Source organism: Mesoplodon densirostris, chromosome 10 (genome assembly GCF_025265405.1).
Source record: "Mesoplodon densirostris isolate mMesDen1 chromosome 10, mMesDen1 primary haplotype, whole genome shotgun sequence".
NCBI classification, from domain to species: Eukaryota; Metazoa; Chordata; class Mammalia; order Artiodactyla; family Ziphiidae; genus Mesoplodon; species Mesoplodon densirostris.
The window spans coordinates 44,654,138-44,676,919 of NC_082670.1; the positions used below are offsets into that span (position 1 = coordinate 44,654,138).

Here is a 22,782-nt window from a genome sequence, read left to right on the forward strand (position 1 = left end):
TTTATTTTATACACCACAACCACTGATAAATTTGTCTAAGGGGACACATTTATAATAAGAAGAGAATGAGTGAAGATAGAAATAACTCACCCAATTAATGTTAATAATTAAGAATTGATATAATTAACAAAGCATCAAAATCTGTATTTTTAGCTTTCTTGTCACTAACAAGATGGCCCCCTAACTGGGTAAACATTTAGCTGATCAGGAGGGTTTCTCAAAGTCTTGGTGTTGGTTAATACTTCCAACATTATATATATCAAGAGAGTAGCCAAGATGTCTCGAGCTCACCTCCTCCCCCGGGCACAACCAAATCACAACTACTTACACAAAAATAGCAACTATTGATGGGAAAGACCTGAAGACTAGCAGAAAAGATCTACAACAAAAGACATAAAGAAGGAACCACAACAAGATGGGTAGGAGTGGCAGATACACAGTATAGTCAAGACCCACAGCCCCAGGATAATCATGATTGCAGAGGTTCTCCCCAAGGAGTGAGGGGTCCCAGTCCCACATCGAGTTCCCCAGCCTGGGGTCCTTCACTGGGAAGACAAGCCCCAAGAATGTCTGGCTTTGAAGGTCAGTGGGACATGCACACAAGAGAGCCAGAGGGCTGTGCATTCAGAATCTCACACACTCCAGGATCCGGGGCAGAAGCAGTAATCTGAAAGGAGCCTGCGTCAGACCCACCTGCTGATCATGGAGAGCCTCCCAGAGAGGCAGGAGGCAACTGCAGCTCACCTGGGGACACAGACCCTGGTGGCAGCCATTTTGGGAGCCCTGGTCAGAGGTCCTGGGCCCCATGTGGATTCAGCAGGAATCCAGGCCATGACTGATGAACACTGTCTGCCAGGGCCGCCAGGAGCATGTTATTAACCTTATCAGTGGCTTAATTTACCTCGGAGTATAACGAATGGGATGAATTAGATTATTTACATAGTATCTTTCAACTCTAATGTCTTATTAGGTAAAGAAAAATTATAGTGGACATTTTCAGGAATGTTTTAAAATATAGGTTTATTATTAGATATGGCAAGGCCATTAGATCAGGAGGTGACTGCCAGTGAAGAGATAGTTTGTTATACTCACAGATCCCAAGAGGAAGGGGCACGCCCCCACCACAGAGGCCACATGGTAAAGTATCAGGGTCCATTAGGAGGCAGAGGGAGTAGGGGGAAACCATGGGTAGCTGTCTCTGGGGTGATTGGGGCAGGTGGACAGTAGCCCTGAGTGTGGATGGGCAAGTTGATTATCATCTCTAGGAACAGGCCAGCCCAGGGGGGCAGCTCCTCCAGTGTCGGCACTGATTTCAAAGCAATACATGGTTGATGCAAGGAATTTTTCGGGAAATTAATTCTCTTTTGCGTTGCATTTGGATAAATACAGTGTCTCTTACTGCTATGAATCTCCTTTTGATTTTAGGGAGAAAATGTGAGCAACAAGCAATAAACTGTTTTTTTCCAAATGGAAGTGTGCTCAGGCATCTGAAAGAGATCTCCCCTGAGACTCCCATATTGTTGTGGCTGTAATAACAGCATTTGGGGGCTGGTTGTCTACTGTTAACAACAAGTTATTGAATATTTTTAGGATATTATTTACAGTTCATTGTTGAGACTGCCAAATCTGACCAATCAGTTTACAGCTGCCTATCCGGTGATTAGACAACACTATGATCTTCCCTAAAGGGAAAGACAGATAATATCATAGATTATTGCATCTTATTGCTAGCTTTTTGTGACTTTAAAAAAAAAAGGTTCTTTTGCAAAGAAAATCGATCCTTGTTTAACATGGCATCTCCCTCCTTGTTTTTTTTTTTTTTTTTTTGCGGTACGCGGGCCTCTCACTGTTGTGGCCTCTCCCGTTGCGGAGCACAGGCTCCAGACGCACAGGCTCCAGCGCAGGCTCAGCGGCCATGGCTCACGGGCCTATCCACTCTGCAGCATGTGGGATCTTCCTGGACCAGGGCACGAACCCGTGTCCCCGGCATCGGCAGGCAGACTCTCAGCCACTGTGCCGCCAGGGAAGCCCCCATCCTTGTTTTTTGAACAACCACATGGAACAATACCTTGTTCTAGTTCTGATTTGTCTTTAAAACCTCTCAAGACTCATATTCATGGTAGAGAGCATCTGATGGACCTAGTTTGGCTCACCTTGTCCCATCACTGTGATCAGGAGATGAAGAGGAAGTTAGTTCCTCTACATACATCAAAGTTTCATGTCACATACAGATCAATACAATTAAAATGAAAATGGAAATATTAATATCAGAAAGAGAACAGTAAATGTAAGAAACTAATATGGTTACTGGGAAGGAGCTTTAAGTTAAGCACTGGGATTTCTAGGATCCAACATAAGAAAGGATGTATGGTAGATAATTAGCTTCAACTTTGTAGTAGCAAGGAAAGAATTGACACTGAATAATTGTCCCTTAGGGCATCCTATCACCTGGGCTGCTTCCTGGTACCTGAAAGTGAGGAAAGCTTAAGCAGAAGCTCCTGTGGGTCCTCATATCCACCTCAGGCCACATCCTAAAGCCTGACCTCTACATCCTTTTAAATATTTTTAAAACTTACTTTATATTCCACACACTTTTGACATGGTAACATTGAGTAAATACTTTGTTGAATTAAGTAATTAAATGTGACGACATCTGCTAAAACCTAAGCATAATTGTCGATGAATTATTCTTCCATATTTTGAATATTAATTTTTGTTCTCTTTTTAACCATACATATGAATAAGGTCACCAGGAACGAATCATGAATAAGCAGAGCAGGTGTTTAGTTATTTTATTATGTAACCTTACAGACACTGTGAAAGCTTTCCTGTTCCACCTCTTTTCAAAAGAATAAAAAATTACTCCCACAGTTCTGGGATGATGTAGAAAATTAAACTGTTAGACATCCAGTTCTTTGGTTTAATGCTACCTCCAGGCTGGCTACACAATCAGCAGGGCCGAGTGCAAAATAAGACTGTGGAGCCCCTTGTTCAAAAAGCAGGGGAAAAGTGCCACTAAAGGAACTAAAATATAATGCTTTTTCCTTTAAAAATGCTTTTATTACTAAAGATGAGCAGGGAAATAGTGATACCTGAGTAACAACATAACTTACAAACTGAAAAATAATGTTTTTGATGTCATAATTTTTTAATACAATAAATAATAACACTTGATAGAATAATATCTTGAATGATTATAAGACTTCTGGGGCCTCCCTGGTGGCGCAGTGGTTGAGAGCCCGCCTGCCGATGCAGGGGACACGGTTTCGTGCCCCGGTCCGGGAAGATCCCACATGCCGCAGAGCGGCTGGGCCCGTGAGCCATGGCCATGGAGCCTGCGCGTCCAGAGCCAGTGCTCCGCAACGGGAGAGGCCACAACAGCGTGAGGCCCACATACTGCAAAAAAAAAAAAAAAAAAAAAAAATTTACACTTTTAGGGCTTCTCTGGTGGCGCAGTGGTTGAGAGTCCGCCTGCTGATGCAGGGGACATGGGTTCGTGCCCTGGTCCGGGAAGATCCCACATGCCGCGGAGCAGCTGGGCCCATGAGCCATGGCCACTGAGCCTGCACGTCCGGAGCCTGTGCTCCGCGAAGGGAGAGGCCACAACAGTGAGAGGCCCGCGTACGGGAAAAAAAAAAAAAAAGTACACTTTTAGCAACTTCATTTTCAGCTGGTATAACTGAAAGTAATGTCAGTCACACTCGGCAAATGCAAGATCACACATGATTTTGTTATAATTAAAATTTTTGAAATCTGCTGATGCAACAGTTACTGAAGCTCTTAAGAGTATTTTATAAGCTGTGACAATGTTGGGATACATTTCTGATGAATTATTTTGAAATACAAATTTCAACACATATAGATCTTATCCTTCTCATGGAAAAATTTTTCTAGAAAGAAACATGTATTTGTATTCATACAAATACATTTTGTGTAAGCCTGAGTGGGAATTTAGTTTTCAATGAGAATTTATACAATGGCATTAAAAAAATTTTTTTATTGAAGTATAGTTGTTTTAAAATGTTGTGTTAGGGACTTCCCTGGTGGTGCAGTGGTTAAGAATCTGCCTGCCAATGTAGGGGACACGGGTTCAATCCCTGGTCCGGGAAGATCCCCCATGCTGTGGAGCAATTAAGCCCGTGCCACAACTACTGAGCCTGCACTCTAGAGCCTGTGAGCCACAACTACTGAGCCTGCATGCCACAAGTACTGAAGCCCATGCTCCTAGAGCCCATGCTCTGCAACAAGAGAAACCACTGCAATGAGAAGCCCGCACACCGCAACAAAGAGTAGCCCCTGCTCACCTCAAATAGAGAAAGCCCGTGTGCAGCAACGCAGACCCAATGCAGCCAAAAATAATAAATAAAATAAAATAAAATAAAATTTATAAAAAAATAATAAAAAAATAAAAGGTGCTAGTTTCTGCTGCACAGCAAGTGATTCAGTTATACATATATATTCTTTTTCATATTCTCTTCTATTATGGTTTAACACAGGACATTGAATATAGTTCCCTGTGCTATACAGTAGGACCTTGTTGTTTATCCATTCTACATATAATAGTTTGCATCTACTAACCCCAAACTCCCAGTCCTTCCCTGTCCCACACCCCTCCCCCTTGGCAACCACCAGTCTGTCCTCTATGTCTGAGTCTATTTCTGTTTTGTAGATAAATTCATTTGTGTCATATTTTAGATTCCATACATCACACCTCGTTTACAAAGCACGAGTTCAAAAATAAATTATTAATAATTTCAAGACAGTGTGAGTCCTTCTGAGAGGGTAGGCCAGGTCCCACAGCCATGAGGCCCAGCCGGCCGACCTCCTGTTATGCTCTATAGACTATTCTAGCTGTCCTCTCTGGAAGTGCGCCCGATAACTCATGGGGTTGACTTTGCCTGGGATGTGGTAACCAATTAACTAAGTAATCTCAAGAAGCTGCAGTAAAGCTCCGTTTTCCACCCTCTTAGTCCTGCTCTCCCTGGTTTCAGTTTTGCAGGTTTTTTCCTAGATTTTCCTTCTCTAGCTCCGAGAGATTGGCCAGTCTAGGTTCCTGGTTTAGCACAAGTGCTGGGATCTCAGAGCTCCGAGGGATCAAACAATTACTCAGCAAGAACATAAGGATCAGGTCCCGTGCCCTTGCATGTGTATGGAGGGGGTGGGGGTGGGGGAAAGAGGAGGCACCTGCAGTGCTTGATGATAAACGGTAAGACATGAATATTCCTGTTTACAGAATGAGAGGGAACAGAGCACTCAATTTTTAATCCTTAATTACAACTTTCAAATTATTGTTTTTTTTTTTTGGTTTTTTTTTTTGTGGTACTTGGGCCTCTCACTGTTGTGGCCTCTCCCGTTGCAGAGCACAGGCTCCGGACGCGCAGGCCCAGCAGCCACGGCCCACGGGCCCAGCTGCTCCGTGGCATGTGGGATCCTCCCGGACCGGGGCACGAACCCGTGTCCCCTGCATCGGCAGGCGGACTCTCAACCACTGCGCCACCAGGGAAGCCCACAACTTTCAAATTATTGAGAAAGACTAGGTGATTATTTAGAGTGTTAAGGTAACCACAGAAAACATACAAATCTAGTTCTGGTTTTGTATCAAAGGAGTCCTATTATGTCAGCGGTTGCTCACTTACTGTATCACATCTATGGCTATTTATCCTTATATGATATCACTGAACTCTAAAATTGAAAAATTGCTCATAAATTTTTATTTTCTCCTTTTCTTTTATTCTAAGATTTTTTTCCAGTAACTCATTTAAATGTTAAACTGTGTTGCAGAAACCTGCGTTGTTTGTTCGATAGGCCACTTATGCACGAAAAGGTATGACAAGTGTTAAAAAATGATCAAAGTAAACAATTTAGGTGATACAAACTTTAATACTCCATGAAGAGAACAGTCTCCATTCAAAGAACTGCACAATGGGTGGGTGGGGGTGAAGGCTGGAAGCTTTTACAGGATAAAGAATAGAGAACAAGGAAGAGATGACTAGAAAATATCTGGTTGTCTGGGGTGGGAAGGTCCAGGTTGGCTTGGCCTTTGGGGATTGGCTGACTGGATGCACTGCGTTTCTGCTCACATGGTGCATTTGCAGGGATGCGGGAAAATTATTGAAGTTTGATTTGCTGACCTGGCCTTTGGCAGGAGTGGCTCTGTCTTGGGCCTAGAAATGTATTTCAACCCAAGTTTTCTTGGTCTGTATTTCAAAGGCATCAATTCTTTTTATTCCTGTATAACTTCTTCCCTCTTCAATGACAAACAGTAGGAAATTATTTGATTTTCTTTCTCCCAGAGGCCTATAGAAAGTGGCTGTGAAACTAGAGATAATGCCATTCTACCTTCGTTAGTGCCTGGGTGGCCTCAGATGTTCATGAGATACAGCTGAAGAGATGCTTCACCAGTGAAGAAAAAGGAACCGCACATTCCTCTTCTTACCCAGCTGCTACCAACAACTTACCCCCGCCAGTCTCTGCCCACCTATGTGATACTTGTTTTGGCAAAAGGGCAGGAGCTGGGCCTCCCTGGTGGCGCAAGTGGTTGAGAGTCCGCCTGCCGATGCAGGGGATACGGGTTCGTGCCCCGGTCTGGGAGGATCCCATATGCCGCGGGGCGGCTGGGCCCGTGAGCCATGGCCGCTGAGCGTGCGCGTCCGGAGCCTGCGCGTCCGGAGCCTGTGCTCCGCAACGGGGGAGGCCACAACAGTGAGAGGCCCGCATACCGCAAAAAAAAAAAAAAAAAGGGCAGGAGCAAGAGCTGAAGGCAGGGCAGTGTTACACCAGCTCAGAAACCAGAAGCACAATTAACCCTGATGCAGTGGTGCTCATTTACTCAGCCTGTTCCATAGATCATGCCTGTGCCCAGGAGGATGGGGAGTAGAGGGGGAGAGAGGCAGCTCCTGCCCAACCACCAGGCTGGAGCAGGGAGGGGTCGCTCACCACTGCAGGGAGTGCTAGGGTCACCGAACCAAACTCGGGTCTGCTCATCTGCATGCAGTAAAGCCAATCCACTGAAACCAGGTTGTGGTGAAGAAAAGTGCAGTGTTTATTTCAGGAGCCAAGCAAGGAGTCCAGGCATCTAGTGTTCAAATGCCTGAACTCCCTGAAGGCTTTCAGGGAAAGGTTTTTAAAGATGGGGTGAGGAGGGGGGTTGTGGGGTGTGTGATCAGCTCCTGGACATTCTTCTGACTGGTTGGTGGTGAGGTAATCGGGAGTCAACAACATCAACCTTCTGGTTCCAAATGGTCTGGGGTCTATGTGCTTGTGGTCAGCACTCAGTTAACTTCTCCCACCTGGTGGGGGTTTCAGTCTCTGCAAAACAGCTGAAAGGACATGGCTCAGAATATTCTCTACAACCCTTGAGGAGGAACTAAAGGTCCTTGGGTTTGTTTAATGGCTAAACTATTATTATTTTGTCTCGTTTGACTGTTTTCCTTTCTTTCTGCATTTTCTCACTTCTCTGACTAAAGTTCCTCTTTGGAATTCAGGGAAGGCCTAGGAGGCTAACATTTTTCTGCAGATAAGAGGCAGGCAGAGGACATGGTTGGGGGGAGGGGGGTCTGTTCTGGGAAGGCTCCTGCTCGGTGGTCCTGCTCGGTGACACTAGGGAGACGCATAACAAGGTAACATTCCTGCGGATTCCCTCACCTGCTAGTTTCTGCTTCTGCCCTTATTGTCTTCATGTGCTCCTTCCTCTCCAGCTGACATCTCTGGACACGATTTCTTGATCACCTGGGGCCAGGGTATCCAACATCTCTCCCACTGTGCTGGAAAAGTTAACCCTAGGCTTTCAGGCCAGCCTTCCTTCACTGCCATCACATCCAGGGGTGACTTTGGTTGAGGGTGGAAGATTATTCATCAATTCTTTGGCCTGAATACATTGTAATGAGTTTAGGATTTGTCAAATTTCAAGGCTCTGTTTCATACCACACATAGTGTTAGGAATTTGAAAAGTGCTTAATAATTACCCATCAATGAGTAAGCTTTGAAGGAAGATAAAAAGTGTTGTGAAATAAAGAGCAAAGTTATAATTGAGGCTTATTCAGGGCAAAATTATTTCTGGTATATTTTGAGCACCAGATAAATGTCAAGGAAACCAATGAGAAATAGCAAAACCTGCTGAAATAGCATAAGTTCACATTTGTAGCTGCTGCAGATGAAACAGCAATGCTCTCTATATGATCTGTGTGAGAAAGTGTTTCATGGGGCTATAAAATTATGTCTTAAAATGTAGTTTAGATGTGGAATCTAAAACATGACACAAATGAACTTATCTACCAAACAGAAACAGACTCACAGACATAGAGAACGGACTTGCGGTTGCTAAGGGGTGAGGGAGGGATAGAGTGGGAGGTTGGGGTTAGCAGATGTTATTATATATAGAATAGATAAACAATAAGGTCCTACCTTATAGCACAGGGAACTATATTCAATACTCTGTGATGAACCATAATGGAAAAAAATGTGAAAAAGAATGTCTACACATGTATAACTGGATCATTTTGCTGTACAGCAGGAATTAACACAACATAGTAAATCAACTATACTTCAATTAAAAAGGATATATAGTTTAGGATCCTAACATTTTCAAGTAGTGATTTGAAGAATCTTGGGGTTTTCTTTTGACATAGCCTAGAAACCTCTGGCGAGTAATTTCTGTATGACTCAAAGGATATCCCCTAGCAGGGGAAGCTGCTATTTGAGCTTTTAAAAAATAAACTCTCACTTTGGATGTATTTGTAGCCCTAGCTAGTGAGTGAGAATGAGATTATTTCTGAAATCCTTAGAGAATAGTGAGATTAAGGAAAAATTAAGACACTGGGTGCAATAACACTAGTCAGCATGTCATTCAATCTGTGTTCGGGAATTTTGAATTTAACCAAAAAAGAGTTGGATCTATTACAGGTGTCAATGGCTAGAATGAGACAAAGTGTGAAATTAAGGAATGTACATAAAATCTTGGCGTATATAGATCACATCGAGTGGCATATCCAAATCATATATCGTGTATGTCACAGGGCATAACCATATGTATCTGCACCTGGTTTTGAAGTGTGACTGCAGAGCTGGTCAGGAAAGCACAGCACCCAGGCACTTGGCAAATTAACACTGGGAACAGATGGTGGGAGCAGTCTGAACTTGAGGCAAGCTCTTTGGGTTACAAAGCAATTTTCAAATTCATTTTGCTATCCATGGAGAGAGGTAAATTACACCTATTAACTTACCTAATTGTCCTTAGCTAGCAATATTAGATTCAGCCTTGTAACCCTTTAACTTTCATTTCACAGCCATTTGAGAGGGAATACAATATTTCAAAAAGTGCCTTATAGTGGGGGTAGTGATACTCCTCAATACCCTTAAGTTATTACTTCAAAACACCAATATTCATTGGCTGGCACTGTGTCAATTTTCTCAGCATGTTATTTCTGGAGAACTGATGGCCACCTCTCCCCTCCCCCACTTTTTTGAAGCCATGTTCCCTTTGAACAATGGTCAGAGGACAATTATGAAACATGTGAAGCTGAAAGGCTAGAATATGATGCCACAAATTTAAAAAAATTGTCCTCCAAAAACATTTTCTTCTTGAATGTGACATGCCTGTTTCAGTGAATGTTTCATAAGGAGAGAAATATTCTAGGAAAATCTAAACTAGCTTTTTATCCCCTCCTTTGCTTCTGCAAAGAGCATATTTTCCCCATGAATTTGCTGAGCAATTTTTCCCTATTATGAAAAATAGGCCAGCTGTGGAAGAAAGAAGTCTTTTTCTAATTGGATACTGGGAGTAAGACTCGCGCCAGTCTGCCTGGTCAGAGTGAGGTGAGCCTTCCTAAGACGGGACATAGGTTCTCTATTGAGGGATAAGGGATACCCAGGTTAAAGTGCTGGCTGAAGCCTCGGAGCCAAAAGGTTGTGCAGACAGGCGAGCTGGCACACTGACCTTGACAGCCTGGACCTGGGGAGGCTTAAAGTGGAGTCTTGGTCAGTGCCAAGGTGGAGTGTTGCTCTGTTATGGGCCTGAAGCTCCTAAAGCTCCTACATCCACCTGGACTAGATTTTGGCCTTCCTGGATTTAGGAAAACCAGTATCGAAAAGCCCATCTTTCTTGTTCCATGCAAGTCCCACTGAGGCAGGTGGTTCATCTGGTGGTTTGGGACATAAGCCCTAAGAGATGAAGGAAGGAACTGATATTTGTTGACTGACCACTCTGGTGCACTGGACACTGCGTCAGACTGTTGACCTTTCCTGACTCACTCATTTTTATTCCCTAAGTTTTTAATTATTTGATTCTACAAATATTGCTATTTTTTCAATATGTGAATACTGACTCAGACAGTCTGTATCATTTCTCCAGTATTTCAGATTAGAAATCTGAGAATTTGTTCATTCACTCAGCAAATATTTATTGGGTATTTACTAGTGTCAGGTATGATGTTGGGCATTGGGTATAAAGGAGTGAAATGAAAGAGATACAGCTACTGTCTTCATGACGTTAACCATCCAGGGGGACAGACTGACTGTAAGTAAATAAACGCCTACAGATATTTGTAATCACAAATTAAACAGTGATTTGTGGTAAATACTGTGAAAGAAAAAAATTCAGGGAACTATGAAAGACGATAAAGTGGATTGAGGAGACTCGGAAAGCCTCACATGAAAGTGACATCTGAACAGAGACCTGAGGACAGTCAGGAGAGAGTTAGCCACATGAAGAGAGAGGATAAGAAAATTCCAAGAAAATAATCAACAAGGACCCACTGTATAGCACAGGGAACTCTATTCAATATTCTGTAATAACCTATATGGGAAAAGAATTTGAAGAAGAATAGATACATGTATAACTGAATCACTTTGCTGTACACTTGAAACTAACACAACATTGTCAATGAACTATGCTCCAATATAAGATAAAAATTAAAAAAAAGAAAATTCGGAGCAGAAGGAAGGGCTGAGTCTGGAAACAGCTCATGTGATCAAGATGCTGAAAGGCCACTAACATCAGTGGGCAGGTGGAGAGGGCTGCAAGATCAGGTAGCACTTGACTCTTTCTCACCCATCACGCCCAATTAGTGTTTTTGGATGTAAATTTTATTATTATTTAGACATGGTGAGGCCAACAGTTTGGGAGACCACTGCCATTGAAAAGGTAGGTTGTTACAGTTACAAGAGGAGGGGCACATGAGGCCACCCAGGGCCACGTGGGGAAGCAACAGGGTGGTCGGAGGCAGAGGGAGCGAGGGGAGGATTGGGCCGGAGCCTTCGTCGTGGCTCATGGAGAGGAAGGAGTGAGGCAGAGGGAGCAGGCTTAGGGCTGGCTCATTTGGGTGATTTCAGTAGGCTCTGGGGCATCGGAGTCATCTCTAGTTGTCTGTACCTGGCCCTTGGGTGATTAGGGTGGGTGGGTAGCAGGTAGTTAGAGTGCGGGGTCTGGACAACTTGGTTTCCATAGGAAAGGTATGCTGACAGGCCAGCCTTCACCAGCTCTAGGGATTGGTTAGCCTTTGGAGGGCCAATCTCCCCAGGGTCAGAATGACCCTGGATGCCAAAGCATCAGAAGTACAGGCTATGCCCGGGCATGATTAATACAATTAGTTATTTTGATTTATCTCTTGTAATCTTCCTCTCAGCCACATCTTATTTTCTTCCCTATTCCCCAATTCAGGCCCTATTATGTGGATTCTAAATTTCTGTGTTGGGTTTGTAATTGATCTCTCTGTTTCCAACTTCTCTTTCCCTTTGATCCATCTTTCAGGTCATCTATAGATTAGATTTTTTTAAAAATCTTACTTTCATTAAGAAGCCCAAGCGTTCAAAGGAATTATTCAGGGGTGAGACAGTCTAACTCACTGTATTAGTCAAGATAAGTGAAACACAGCTACAAACAGCCCCCGAGTCTCGGTGGCCTAACACAATACAGGTTGTTTTCTGCTGGGTCACGTCCAATGTAGGTTGGCAGGGGCTGCTCTTCTCCAGGCAGAGTCATTCTGTGGCTCAGGTCACTTCCTCTCGGTGGGTCAGTCACCCCTAGGTCTTTGACTCCTCTGCTGGACCAATCTCAAATTTCCAGAAGAGACAATCTGAATGCCTTGCTTGGATTAGAGGCTTTCTTTGGTCCAGTCAACTGAGTCTGTGGAGGGGGGTGGTTAAGTCCTTCACACATGGGTGTAGTGGTCATTTTTGTGGATTGGGACTATTTACACAGAAGGGGGAAGGATCTGGGCAGATACCATCAAACTAGGTGTTCCTCAGGCAGCCACTTTTACTTCATATAATAGATCTTCATATAGTTGAAGAAAATCATCTAAGCTTCTGCTTTCCCACCAGCTTCATTATTTTCTCATCAGAGGAAACATTGTCTGCTTTCTAGAGCCTGCACAATCTAGGTTATTTAGACCAGCTCATCAACATCCTTCCCAAAATTCCAGTTAAATATTTCCTTCAAACTTCACCTCCTCTAAGAAGAGGTCCTTAATTAAATCCTTTCCTTACTAATTAGTCTGTGGTTCTCAATTCCTACATGACTCAATCCACCCAATCAAGCAACCCGTAACCTTGCTGGTACAGTTACTTAGCATTAATCTTTAGCTTTTAAAATTCCATATGTTGCCTTACAAACTTCACAAAAATTAGCCCTAAATGAGTCATAGAAATAAATGTAAAATGCAAAACTGTCAAACTCCTAGAAGAAAACATAGGAGAAAACCTACATGACCTTAGATAAGGTGATGCTTTTTTAGATACGACAGCAAAGGCACAATCCATGAAAGAAAAAATTGTGAAATTGGGCTTCATTAAAATAAAAAAATGTCTGCTCTGTGAAAAAGAATGTCAAGACAATTAGAAGGTAAGCCACAGACTGGGAGAAAATATTTGCAAAAGACACATCTGATAAAAGATTGTTATCCAAAATGTAAAAGGATTCAAAACTCAACAATAAGAAAACAAACCACCCAATTAAAATATGGGCCAGTGACCTAAACAGACATCTCACCAAGGAAGATATACAGATGGCAAATAGGCATATGAAAACCTCCACATTGTATGTCACCACTGAAATGCAAATCAAAGCAACAATGAGATACCACTACATACCTATTAGAAGGGCCAAAATGCTGACCACGACAACACCAAATGCTGGTGAGGATGCAAAGAAATAACTCTCATGTATTGGTGATGGGAATGCAAATTGGTCCAGCCACTTTGGAAGACAATTTGGCAGTTTCTTACAAAACTAAACCTACTCTTACCATACAGTTCAGCTATTGCTTGATATTTACACTTTATATTTGCCCAAAGGAGTTGAAAACTTTTGTCCACACAAAAACCTGCACATAGTTGTTTATAGAAGCTTTATTTATAACTGGCTAACTTGGAGGCAACCAAGATATCCTTCAGTAGGTGAATGGATAAATAAACTGTGATACATCCAGACAGTGGAAATATTGTTCAGCACTAAAAAGAAATGAGCTATCAAGCCATGAAAAAACATGGAGGAACTTTAAATGCACATTACTAAGTGAAAGAAGCAATTAGCAAATGTTGTATACTGTATGATTCCAACTATAAGGAATTTTGGAAAGGGCAAAACTATGAAGAAGATTAAAAGATCAGCAGTTGCCAGGGTACAAGTGGGGAGGGAGTAATAGGCAGAGCATAGAGAATTTTTAGGACAGTGAAAATTCTCTGTATGATATGTTAATGATGGATATATGCCATTATACTTGTGTCCAAATTTGTAGAATATACAACACCAAGAGTTAACTGTAAATGATGAACTGTGGGTAATTATGTTTTATCAATGTAGGTTCATCCTTAGTAAAAAAACATCCTTCTGGTGAGTTTTGTTGATAACGGGGGAGGCTATGCATGTGTGGGGGCAGAGAGTATATGGGAAATTTCCATACCTCTCAATTTTGTTGTAAACCCAAAACTCCTCTAAAAAAATTGTTTTAAAAAATTCCATGTCTTCCCCACTGAGGATGAAGACATGTCTTCTTCTCACTTTGGATACATCACAGCATAGTGCTGACTATATTTCTTCCTGAATCTTATTCAAAAGACTTAATAGTATCTCCCTCCTTAGGAATATTTTTACATTTATAGAAAGCAGTAAATACACGATTATCACTTGATTCTGCATTATGCATTTTTTAAAATTGGCCTGCAGGATGGTGTTGTTTATTTATAAGAAATGCAAAATCAATTTACCATTTATTGAGTTTCCCCATCTACTGGGAATTCTGCACTTTTATATGCATTATCACTTAACCTTTAACACTATCGTGATTTCCAGGATCACACAGCTAATAACTGGCTTATCTCATTCTGGAACCTGAGTCTGTCTAAGTTTCCAAGCTCTCGCCTTAAGCACGTTCCCACTGCGGTTCTGTACTTCCTCAGACCCCACACTCCTCACTATGGATGCCTAATCCTACCTTCCTGCCTTGTCCATTGGGGGTTGTATTGATTAGAAAGGAGATCTATTTTATTGAAGGAAAGAAATGTATTGGGTTAGTAGTTATTTGAAATAGATCAGTAAATTCAGGGGGCCATTGGAAGTTTCAGACAAGATAGAGGGTGAGGTTTCCCAGTGTTTACACTCCTGGGATTCAGAAGTGCAGAGAGCCAAGAGCAAAGCTGCGGTGCACCAGGACGGGGGAGGGTCCAACTATAATGAACTCTGCAGGTGCTGCCTCGTGGTCTGGGTTTCAGGACCCCTCCTCAACTTCCTAAGAAAACAACATTCAAATGACATAAACAGCAGTGAAGGAACCTGTGTAATGAGGGCTGAAGCAACCCGAAGTGTACTTAGTTCCATTTGGGGAATGATCCCGGTGGTGGTTCAGGAGGGGTTTGTATCACAGCAAAGCGGGAGGCTGTGAGTACAAGACTTGGCATATAAATCACTCCATGAACTTGAGTGCTTCTTAGGTAACAGGCTGTGAGGCTAAGCTGAGAAATCATTAGTCCGTGTGGCTGTACCTGTTCCATCTGACAAAGCAATGTCCCACCCTTCAGCACTGGGGGATCAGGAGCCTAACCCCCTGCTGGTTTTATGATTGCACCTGGGTTAATAGTTACTAATTATATATAGTTATTAGCAGTATAACTATGGTCACTATAAAGCATTGACATTATAGTTATTCGTCCAGCTTGTCCCTAGTTTCCGTCGTGGACGGCTGAGCTCATGCAAGGGCTGAGGATAGCAAGGAGTAGGGTCCACATTCAGGCTGTCTCTGGAAACCTGTTTCACTGTAACTGTCTCTTCTCTCCCCCCACACTTTCTCCACGATGCTCCCTCCTCCATTTCTTGGCTTTCATTGGAATCTGAACTTCACAGGTGACTCAAGAGATGGCTGTGATGGTCAGTGGGTGGTGCTGACTCATCCTTCAGTCCTCCCCACAGCCACTTCAAGACAAGCGGCTATCACAAGGGCTTGTCCAAACACCAATTTCTGAGCCCTACCCTCAGTTTCTGATTCTGTCAATCTGGAGTGGAGACTAGAATGTGCATTTTTAACAAGTTTCTAGGTGATGCTGATACTGAGGCTCAGGAACCACCCTTTGAGAACCACTGTAAGACATCATTACACTTTCATCCTGGTGAAAATGCTCCTCTTCCTTTGCTACATTGAGCTATGCCACGCACTCTCCAACCTGTGGCTGTGGTTCACGGACATACACACACTCTCAGAAGATCGAATGGCATCAAGCTCACTGTTGTCCCTGCTACTTTAACTTCTGAATTTGTCCTGGGTGTTTCAACAACCATGGACCTAGCATCCTAGATTTTAGAACGTATTTACCACCTCAGTTCAATAGATTTTCACCTCAACTCTTGAATCTTATTTCCATTACCCACTGGGAGAGTCATAACAGGAACCTTTTCATCACTCTGAACTTCTCTCCCATGTGACAATATAAATGTCCCTTTTCTTCTCTGTAGTTCTCAACCCCATTCCTTCCAATTCTCACATCTCACTGAAGCTGCACCTACTCTTGAGCACAAGGAAAGCTTGATCACGTCGATCCCTTTATTTAATTCATCTTTCAGTGCCTTGGCTTCTAGCCCTTCTCTATATGGCCTAGAACCCATGGCTGGTCGTTAGAATTACTCTCCATTTATTTGCAATCTTATCTTTCCACTGCTCTTTCCAGCGACCAGTGCTGGGTCATGGCCACAGCCTGTCATGTCTATTTTTTCAATGTGCTGGGAGAGGTGATAAGATATAAACATAAATAACCACCGTATGCCGTGTTGCATAAAAATGATAAGCATAATACAGAAATCCACAGACTTGTGAAGGTGGGAAAGACTGTCTAATTAGGATGATTGGAAAAAGCTTCAAGACACAAATATAAGAAAGACATTACTAGTCTCTAAAGCTCCTTAAATATAAGCATGGTGTAATTTATATTCATTTCACCGATAGTACCTAACACTTTTAAAAAGAGAATTAATGGGCTTCCCTGGTGGTGCAGTGGTTGAGAGTCTGCCTGCCAATGCAGGGGACACGGGTTCGTGCCCCGGTCCGGGAAGATCCCACATGTCGCGGAGCGGCTAGGCCCGTGAGCCATGGCCACTGAGCCTGCGCGTCCGGAGCCTGTGCTCCGCAACAGGAGAGGCCACAACAGTGAGAGGCCCGCGTACCGCAAAAAAAAAAAAAAAAAAATTAAAAAAGAATAAAAAGAGAATTAATGAATTGTGTCTCCTCTAATGTCATTCTTTATCTGTTATGCAGTGCAGTGCTCAAGTGAATAAATTTTAAAAACCGATTTATCCCTGTCTTTGTGTGTGTAGATACTCACATACATATATTTGTTCTATAAAACATTGAACAAACTGGGGAGGAAGATAAATACTGTCTTGCTTTATCCATCAGCATATTGTTTTCATTTGTGATAAGGTGAATGCCCCCTTTTGTAACTTAAGCTTTTGTAGTAAAAATTAAAATATTATTCTGAAGAAGGAAATCAACTTGCTTTTGGCAAAAAGGGGTAGAAATAATAATCACCTTATGTTTCCTGAGGACCCACTATGTGTTTGTTAGGCATATGTTACCTCATTTATCCTCCACCATCACCCTGCAAGGCTGTAATATATATTATCTTCATTTTGCAAATGGGGTTCAGATAAATGATTGTATTTCATTAATTCCAGGATGAAATTTTTAAAAAACGTTTTTGATCTTTGAAATTTGAATGAATTTTGTAACTGATGATGTTTTAGATTTGATAAAATAAGTTGCACTCATTAAGTATTACTTACAAAGTTCTCATTCATGGCTGAATTTGCTCTAAATCTTCTACTTTTTCCCCCATTAAATTGCAATATCTTGGGCTTCCCTGGTGGCACAGTGGTTGAGAGTCCGCCTGCCGATGCAGGGGACACGGGTTCGTGCCCCGGTCCGGGAAAATCCCACATGCCGTAGAGTGGCTGGGCCCGTGAGCCATGGCCGCTGAGCCTGCACATCCGGAGCCTGTGCTCCTCAATGGGAGAGGCCACAACAGTGAGAGGCCCGCGTACCGCAAAAAAAAAAAAAAAAAAAAAAAAAAAAAAAAAAAATTGCAATATCTTTTATAACAAAAGCAGACTTTGAGCTCCTTCTCCAAATTTTCTCTCTCCCTCTTACACACACACACACACACACACACACACACACATGCATGCACACACACATTCTTCCTCTCTCTTTCTTTCACATGTCCTTATATCTCAGTCCAAACTAAAAATATCCTGCTCATAAGATGCTCTGCCTTATGTCAAGTCTTATGTTTATTTTGAGTTTAGCCACGGTGAGCCTCATCTAACTCATGTGTCAGCCTCCTTTCTCCTGCTAAATTACTGTTAATCTATTTTGTTCAATTCCATTTTACCCACAACCCTTTAGAATTAGTTGCTTTGACTTTGGGGAAGAAACTAATCTTTCTTATATATTTGGTTAATTGAACACATTAATCATGACTGATACAATAAAGGTATTTTTATTTTGGGGGGCAAGTTACCTACCCTGGGCCAGTGTTCCTCAAACTGAGCATACCACCTCAAATGCTTGGTGTACCTTCTTGGGGCATATTTTACTTAGAAGGGAAGTAGGACATTGGAAAATGTAGATAAAAATCTTTGAAAGAAATATTTTTAGCTTAAAGCAAACATGTAAATATCATGGACTAGAATGAAATATCCATATGCATTTTTGATTATATCACAAGTGTACCCCTCTTACTGTCTCACTGTGGTTTCTTCTTTGTCTTTGGATGTAGAATACCTTTGTTGGTAGGTTCCAGTCTTTTTTATTGATGGTTGTTCAGCCATTAGTTGTGATTTTGGTGTGCTCATGAGAGGAGGTGAGCTCAAGTCCTCCTACCCTGCATCTTTGTCTCCTATCCTCCATGCGCTTTTTTAGGCTGGTGACAGACTATTCATGGCGACTCAGGGTTGAAACCACAGGCTTTGGAGCAGGACTTTGAATCTCAGCTCTACCACTTTCTAGCTGTGGGCCTTGGGAACTTGCTTAACCTGTTTGTGTATCAGTTTCTCAATCTTCTCATCTATAAAATGGGAGTAATAGTGTCACCTGCCTCATGAGGTTATCATGAGAATAAAGGACAAGCACATGTTAAATGTGGGGAGAGCGGCTGGCATAGTGAGCTCTTACTGATGTGAGGAATTTTCACTTTTATTTATACTCCGCATGTCCCAGGGGCCATTCTCCTCTCCTCTTTCGCTAGGGTGTTGGTGTAAATGTCTGAGAAGCCCTTCCCCAGGATTCTCTTCAGTGTGCTGCCCTTGCTTGTCTTCTGTTGGTCTTTTGTAATGTTTCAGGAATGCACTGTTTTCTTTTCTCTTTTCTTTTCTTTCTTTCTTTTTTTTTTTTTTCAGCACCATTAAAAACAACAAGTAGCTGTTTTAGGAATTTGGGAAGTGAAGGGGGAGGACTCTCAGTTTCTCTCATGTTTAAAATGAAATAACCTAATAATTAGGAACAGTGTGCCATAGTGAAGATTTCAGAGCGAGAGACGTGAACAATTTCAAAGTCTCAACTCCCTTTGGACGCCCTGCTCATAAAATATGAAGTCTGCAATTAGAACTTTCTCTTGTAAGACTTGGGGTATGTATAGTCTCATCTGGTTATGGCTCATTTGGGAATGGCTTTTCTGACGCAAATGAGGTTTTAAAAAAAAGCATAGTATCTCTTTATTTGGTCAACGTTATTTCTGCACTTTGTTTCTCCTTGTCAGCTTTAAAAGGAAGAGGAAAAAAGCAAAGCATGCTGCCAAAACCTGGCAGTAGAATTTCAGGGAACAAAATCTCTCCGGCTATAGCAGCATTTGAAGTGGCTGCACAAGGAGGGCCCCACAGACCATTCTTGATGCCTCAGAACATGACATGCTGCAAAGTGAAGAAAACCCCAGAGCCCGGAAGCCATGGGGCAAGACCAGCGTAGGACCAGAGACACCTGCCCCTGTTCTTTCTTGCCTCTTCCATCTGATATTGTCTTTGGCTCAAGGGTCCAGGAACCCACAGGGAGACACTCCAGTTTACCATTGGCTCTGCTGCACCCAACTCCAGCTCCTCCTACATGGCCAGAACCTACACATGCGGAGGGCGGAGGGCAGGACAGAGGCAGCCTAGGGGGCTGGAGGGCAGTGGGAACTGGCCCATTCTCTGCTACACTGCTTCATCCACAGTATCTTCCAGGGGCATTATTTGTGCACCTAGAAATAAAAGTGTGTATATGGACCATAACTCATAGTGATCAAGTGCTTCTGACTCGCCTTGTGGAAATTTATTATGAGGAATTGTGGAGACTGAGAAGTCCCCTAAGAAGGTGGTATCTGCTGTCTGCATGCTGGAGCCCAGGAAAGCCAGTGGTGTGATTCAGTCCAAGTCCAAAGGCCTACAAGCCAGGGGAGCTGATGGTGTAAATCCCAGTCCAAGGGCAGGAGAAGATAAGATGAGATGTCCAGCTCAAGTAGTGAGGTGGGGGGAAAAATGATGAACTCCTCCTTCCTCTGCCTTTTGTGCTATTTAAGGGCCTCAAAAGTAGATGCTGTCCACTCACACTGAGGGGAACAAGTTAGACCACTGATTCAAATGTTAATCTCACCCGGAAACACCCTCACAGACACACCAAGGGATCATGTTGAATCTGGGCACCCACAGCCAGTCACGGTTACACATAGATTTAACTGTCACAAGTACTGGACACTGGACCAGATCTGCTGAGCCAGAGCCTGTCCTAGGGACTTGCTATCAATGCATAACAAACCACATCATACAAACAAGCACTTATTTCTATGGTGACTATGGGCCACCCTGGGGGTTTGTGGGTCTACACTGGGCTTGGCCTGGTGGCTGGTCTGCTCCGGTAGTTGTGCTCTAAGTGCCTCTCACCTTCTGCCTGTGCCTAGCAGGTCAGCCTGCACATGTATAAGAAAGAGATTGGAAATACGCAAGGTCTCTTGGAACTGCACACTCACTTCTGTCTCATTCCACTGGGCAAGGCAAGTCACACAGGCAGAGCCCGATGTCAAGAAGCAAAGACACATCCTCTGCCTCTCTAGGGTGGAGTGGACACTGTGCTGTTCCTGCTGATCCCTGGTCAGAACCAAGGCTTTGATTCCCTCGGCAGCTGGGAACAGTGCTTGCTGATGATGGCCCCAGACAGCCCCACCCCGACTCCCACCCTCTTACTTCCATCCTCACCCTTGGCACCCCATCCCCACTGCCTACCAGGCATGGCCCTTGGCTGAAGCACATGGCCTGGCCCAAGGGTGCCCCCCATGGCAGCCCACACTCTGGGCTGAGCGGTCAGATGTGGGAAGATAAAGACCCGACCCTTGCCTCAATTCAGAACATATCTGAAGGGCCACCCTGGCTCCAGAGCTTCCCATGGGATTGGCCAAACCTCAGTTGCATCTAAGTTAGCTCCGCATTTCTTTCTGCCTGATCTTGCTTCCTCACTCTGTAAGGGCTGTTCCTAAGAGCACTCCTCAATAATGACCATATGTGGGACTTCCCTGGTGCCACAGTGGTTAAGAATCTGCCTGCCAATGCAGGGGACATGGGTTTGAACGCTGGTCCAGGAAGATCCCACATGCCGCGGAGCAGCTAAGCCCGTGCACAACTACTGAGCCCGCACTCTAGAACCCGCGAGCCACAACTACTGAAGCCCGCGTGCCCTAGAGCCGGGGTGCCATAACTACTGAGGCCATATGCTGCAATTACTGAAGCCCACAAGCCTAGAGCCTGTGCTCCAAGACAAGAGAAGTCACTGCAATGAGAAGCCCGCGCACCACAACAAAGAGTAGCCCCCACTTGCTGCAACTAGAGAAAGCCCACGCACAGCAACAAAGACCCAACGCAGCCCAAAAATAAATTAAAAATAATAATAATGACCACATGCACATCTAGGCTTAGGCATGGGAGGAATTCCAAAGACAGTGGCAGAGGGCGTGAGTGGAGCGTAGGAAAGAATCACACCAAGAATGTGGTTTCCTGCAAACCACACCTCAGCATTCAACAACTAAAGTGCATCCCAGCTTAGAACAAAAAGTATGTGTTCGAGAAACACTGAACCTCTGTCTGAAATGTCCTAATAAGTGTTTGGACCCTTGATTGGAGCTGGAACTCAGTTTGCAAAGGCAGGTGGTCCTGAAGAGTTGTGGGCAAATGGAAACTTTGTAAATTGAATCAAATTCCAAGTGCATGGTGGGAGTGTGGTATTCTAAAGTGAAAAAGGTACTAAACTGTTTTGTGGATAATCACTTTAATAACGTATTGATTTTTCTATGTCAGGTTTTCTAGATCAGCATTTATTTCATTTTTTAAAACCCATTCCAGTTTTTTTATAATTCCATGTATGAAGTTATAGCATGTTGTCATAAATTTGGGGGCTTTGATTCTTTGTAGATTTCCTTTGTATCAACTGAGAGGAACCTTAGTGGATTCAAGGGACTCTGCGGAAAGACATGGGTGTAGGATTGTTGGAAATGCGGGCTATGGATATAGTGAACAGAGCAGACAAACATTCCAGGAGAAGAGATTTTTGGCCAATAGTTATTTCTCTGGTAAACAAGCAGGAACAGAGAAAGTAGAGAATTTGCTCGCTTCAAGGATGGTGTTGATAAGATAGCTGCAGCAGGAGGACAAGTCAGCAAGAAGACCAAGAATTCTGATAGGATAGTTCTTACAAGGCTGTGTGCAACCCCCAGGGGTAAGAAAGTCTCGCTGGCGTGACCTCCAGTGAGAGGAAAGGACTGGCTCACAATAGTGATTTACTCATTGCTTTCATGATATGCAGGTCATGCTTACATTCATTTCCCCCCCACTTTCTGGGAAGGTTGAGGTTTCTGATGTGAGTTTCCTATGTCAGTCAGGGTCCAGCAAATAGTCTTGATACTTTAAATAGACAGAATTTAGTATAAGGGATTCGTTACACGGGAATTGACAGAGCAGAGAGGCCTGAAGTGGGACAGAGAGGCATCCCTGAGGTCATTCAGAGCAAGACGCTGCTGCCACTGCCTAGAGCTTAAGGGACAAAAGGACCTTCTTCCTGGGGTGGCCAGGAAGAAGCTGGAACCACAGCAGGTCTTGCAGCAAGAGTTGGGTCCATGGGAGAGGCAGCTACTGCTATAGACAACACCCAAGGCACCAAGAGAGGAGAAAATGCCCTGGCTTCTCCTCTCCTGCCCCAGAGTCTCCGTCAGGGCCTCCCTCTGGCTGAACTGATGCAGAAAACAGAGGGCAAAGGAGGCTGGGAGCAGTGATCCTCTGTGACATAG

General features: G+C 43.4%; 1 protein-coding gene across 1 annotated transcript in view; it reads left to right on the forward strand.

Annotated features, from left to right (window-relative positions):
- The window catches only part of LOC132497919 (collagen alpha-1(I) chain-like), a 51,693-nt gene extending 31,983 nt beyond the window's left edge, over positions 1–19,710 (forward strand). The window contains exon 4 of the mRNA XM_060111461.1: positions 19,237–19,710. Coding sequence (XP_059967444.1) covers positions 19,237–19,442 — 206 coding nt within the window. The 3' untranslated portion in view covers positions 19,443–19,710. The remainder of the gene's footprint in view (positions 1–19,236) is intronic.
- The last annotated feature ends 3,072 nt before the right edge of the window (positions 19,711–22,782 follow it).